We start from the raw sequence: 4,400 nt of genomic DNA, 5'->3' as shown, positions 1-4,400 counted from the left end.
GACCTTCAACTACAATCAACAGTGGCGCCGGGACATCTACTATGGGAACCTCTGAGCACGCGGAAGAAGCGTTCCACCAGCCAGCCAACAATCCTGCCACAAACAATGCAGAGTCAGTGTCGGAAATGGCAATTGTTCCAGCAATGCCGACAAGCACACCTTTGCACACCAGCACAGGCAACACTCAAGCAGATGAAACAGCCGCCGATACTGAAGTGAATGATGAAACTAATGACGAAGCACAAGAGGATGAAGAAGATGGGCAATAAGAAATCATGGTACCCCAGCCACCGTATGTTGGGCAGAGATTTGATTCGTTCGAGGATGCCAAGGAATTCTACCAGAGATATGCAATGTTCCATGGGTTTGCAGTCAACACCGAATACCATAGGAAAATTAAAAGAATGTAACGAGTACAACAGAGGTGAGATGAGGTGCTACAAGGCATGAAGGAACAAGAAGGGTAAAGGTGTTGCGCATGTCGTTCCGAAACGAAAGAGAGGTATCATTGTCAAGATGGAATGCCCTGTCCGGTGTAAGCTAAACGTAGATGGAGCACGGTGGGTGGTCACTGAATATTTTCACGAGCACAACCATGAACTCATAAAGAAGTTTGACCTTGTAAAATTTCTGAGCGCCCACAGAGGATTCACCCCCATCGAGAAGAAATTCATAAAGCGGCTACATGATTGTAATGTCGGTCCATCAAGAATGGTCCAAATACTGTCCCTCATCCACATCGGAGATGGTAGACTGAGTAGCATGCCGTACATACCAGCAGACGTCAAAAACCTAAAGGAAAAGTACCATAGAGAGAGCAGGTTGGCTGACATAGAAGACACGATAGCCTACTTCGATGAGAAAGCAAAAGCAGATCCAGATTTCTTATACAGGATAAGATTGGACGATGAGGACCATGTCAGGAACATGTATTGGATGGATGGTGCTGCAAGAGGAGCCTACAAACATTTCCGAGATTGCATTTCGTCCAACGTGACATATCTCACTAATATGTATAAGATGCTCTGCGCTCCATTCATATGAATAAATAACCACAATCTATCATTGCAGTTCGGATGCGGGCTCGTTCGGAACGAAGACACGGATGGGTACACTTGGTTGTTCAAAACCTTCTTGGAGTGCATGGGTGGACTTGCTCCGATGAACATAATAGCAGACCAGGATTTTAGCATGCGTGTAGGCATAGAGGAGGTCTTTCCGTTGGCAGTTCACAGGCACTGCAGGTGGCATATTATAAAGAAGGCTGAGGAGACGCTAGGACCATTCTTTGCTGACCATCCAAAGCTGCACAAGGCTTTCGAGTTGTGCGTGGACCACAGCTTGACGGTGGAGGAGTTTAAACGGAGCTGGACAACTATGATTGAAACATATCAAGTCTAAGACAACGAGACGCTTGCTAGCCAGTGGGAGAAGCGAATGTACTAGGTGCCAGCCTACTTCATGCACTGCTTCTTCCCATTTCTGCAGACTACGCAGCGTAGCAAGGGGCTCAGTGCTATTCGGAAGCGGTACGTGAGCCCTGGCAACTCATTGCTGCAGTTTGCCAAGCAATACACATCTTTGCAACAGAAAATACTGGGATCTGAGCTACAACAAGAAGCAAACACCGCGCTCAAGCACCCTAAATTGCTAACATATTTACCGATGGAGAGACAGATGAGCAAGACATATACCAACAAGATTTTTAACAAGTAAGTCAGTTGTGTTACCGTCTTATTTGCACAAACATGAAGGTAGTAGGTATCATATAGAATGCAATGCAGTTGCCGGCTTTTTTGAAATGTTGGTATATTGAAAGTAGCCATTGAGTACAGGGTAATGATGATATGTAGTTGTCATGTGAAGTCAACTATAGTTGCCGTGTGAAAATCAACTATAGTTGCCATGTTGAATGAACTATAGTTGCCATGTTTAATGAAATGTAGTTGCTGTGTGAAATCAACTATAGTTGCCATGTTTAATGAACTGTAGTTGCCATGTTTTATGATAAGCAGTTGACATGTGACACACAACTGCATTTACCATGTTGTATGAACTGCAGTTGGCATGTTAAATGTAATGCACTTGCCAATTAAAAATGTTATGCATTTGCCCTGTGAAAATATCATGCAGTTGCCATATGAAAACAAACAACACAAGAACAGATGTGGCAAAAAAATCAGGATTTCCATGCCATCATTGATGTTAGATGCGTTTGCTATGTTACGACCTACATCAACATAAGGTGCTACAAAAACATTATATAAGAGTTTAACAAAAACACATAAACATGCAGATTCCAGGAGGAAATAAAGCGTGCCAGCATGTACACGGCTTACCAGATGGACGAGCATACGTTCAAGGTGTGTTATCTCTTGGGCATGTCGGATTCAGAACCTGAAGACCCGGACAAGGGAGGGAACTACTTCGTGAAGGCCTCGATAAACGAAGGTGAATACTACTGCCAATGCTGCAAATTCGAACAGGATGGGATTGTGTGATGTCACATACTTAAAGTAATGGACATGGTCGCGGTAACGCAATTGCCCCACCATTTCATACGGCGGCGATGGACTTGGGACGCTGACGATGCATTGGGGCCACAAACATCAAATGCAGTTTTGACTGTGCATGATGAGAGACCAGAGGAAACCATGGAAGTTGTGAGACACGTTGTGTTGACCAAGAACTATGCTAAACTAATAGATGAGCATGCAAGAGTGATGATATAGTGAGGGTGGCAGAAAAACAGAGGAAGGCCCTGAAAAGGGAGCTTGATGAGATCAAAAAGAGGAAGGCTGAAGAAGCCTTACACAGGTTCCCCCGCACCTCAAGTGTGCCTTCGTCCACGGGTCCATCATCTAAAAACTCAGAGGTAGGGTCTGGAACAGCAAGCACGCAAACCCAGGTCAGGAACCCGCCCCGTTCCATCACAAAAGGGCGTCCAAAATAGGTTAGATACAAATCGGGGTTGGAGATTCAAGCAAAACACAAGAAAACAAAGAAAGGGACGAGCAATCTGTGAGCAACCCTGGAGGATAGTTCAAGCACACCTTTGCACATACTTAAAGTAATGGACATAGTTTTAAAAAGAACAAGTTGATACCTTACATTCCTCAGCCACAGAATGTAAGGTAGGTGTCGTGGAATTGTCACGGCAGATGTCCTTAGTGTCAGGACTTGGTCGCGAGGCCAACACATCTATGTGGTAGCTTGAGAGGGGTTGAGCGGGACGAGAGACGCGATGTTTTACCCAGGTTCGCCCCCTCACGGTGGAGGTAAAAGCCTACATCCTGCTTCATTGATATTGATGATGATGATCACGGTTACAAGAGTGCTCTATCTCGAGAGCTATTGTCTAAACCTAACTTGTCCAACTTGTGGAACTTGTCAATCTTCTGGGGAGCCTTGCCCCTCCTTATATAAGTTGAAGGGGCCGGCCTACATGTAGAGTCCTAGTAGGATTAGGACTACTCTACCTTCTAATACAAACCGGATACAAGTCTGGGTCTTAACTCCTTGTAAGGTAAATATTCTTCACGCCTTTCCTCTTAAACCGGCCCACCATTAACATAAACCGGCCTTCTGGGCCTTGGGCTTTGTCATTCATCTGACCCGTCCGCCGGGTCACCAGTGTGTCATAATGTTCCGGCGGGTTGCTTGTAAACCGCCAGGTCAGGGCAGGTCGCTAGTGAATTGCCAAGTGTAAACCGGGTCTCAAGTAAACCGCCAAGTCCAGCCGGGTTATACTTCCGACCGGTTTACGCCGCGGGGTATATCCCCGACGGTAGGCGTGCGGTATGAAGAACCATGTGATCACTTGTACTTCTTGTTGGCTTTTTTCATAGCTTCCTCTATGAACTCTCGTGTGTTGGCCCGCTTGTTGAAATCTTCATTCATCAACCAATTCCATGTGTATATTTTGCAGAGCTCAACGACCATTGCAGCTGTGACGACAGGGACCCGTTGGCCTTCCCACTTTGCAAGGTATTCCAACATGTGAAAGCCATAGTCATGCCTATAAAAAGAAAAGAATCAGGTCAACTCGAGAGAACAGAAAAAATCATAAACTTTAATGCAGAGGTGACAAAAAGGTTTAGGGATTGGTGTGGAGGACACATGAAAAAAGATAGTAATTACCGGTTTCCTTGCTTCGTAGTCGCGACATACTCAATTGGAAAATGACCGATCTGGACCCTTGAAGTTTTGTAGTTACGGTTCCATGTCTCTTTGAGGTTGTTGATGAAGAATTCAGCATGTGTAGTAAGGTCTGCATTAGCTTCTGAACGCATTGAATCAAGCACCTCAAAACGTTGGTTCTTCAGGTCAAGGAAAATCATGTAGTGGTGACCACACTTGTCATGTGGGTCTTGTGGTGCAAGCTCTTCGAACATGGGGAA

The 4,400-nt window shown here is 45.3% G+C and overlaps 1 protein-coding gene across 1 annotated transcript; it reads left to right on the top strand.

Annotated features, from left to right (window-relative positions):
* Positions 1-516: 516 nt before the first annotated feature.
* Positions 517-2,501, top strand: LOC147961496 (protein FAR1-RELATED SEQUENCE 5-like). Its single transcript, XM_087533826.1, has 4 exons — positions 517-918; positions 1,072-1,395; positions 1,489-1,712; positions 2,297-2,501. Exons 1-4 carry the CDS (start codon positions 517-519, stop codon positions 2,499-2,501), a joined length of 1,155 nt encoding a protein of 384 aa, XP_087389952.1.
* The last annotated feature ends 1,899 nt before the right edge of the window (positions 2,502-4,400 follow it).

Source organism: Triticum urartu, chromosome 7A (genome assembly GCF_056163025.1).
Source record: "Triticum urartu cultivar PI428250 chromosome 7A, HENAU_Tu73, whole genome shotgun sequence".
NCBI lineage: Eukaryota > Viridiplantae > Streptophyta > Magnoliopsida > Poales > Poaceae > Triticum > Triticum urartu.
The sequence above is the reverse complement of the archived record's forward strand: the minus strand, read 5'-3'. Positions and strand labels throughout refer to the sequence as shown.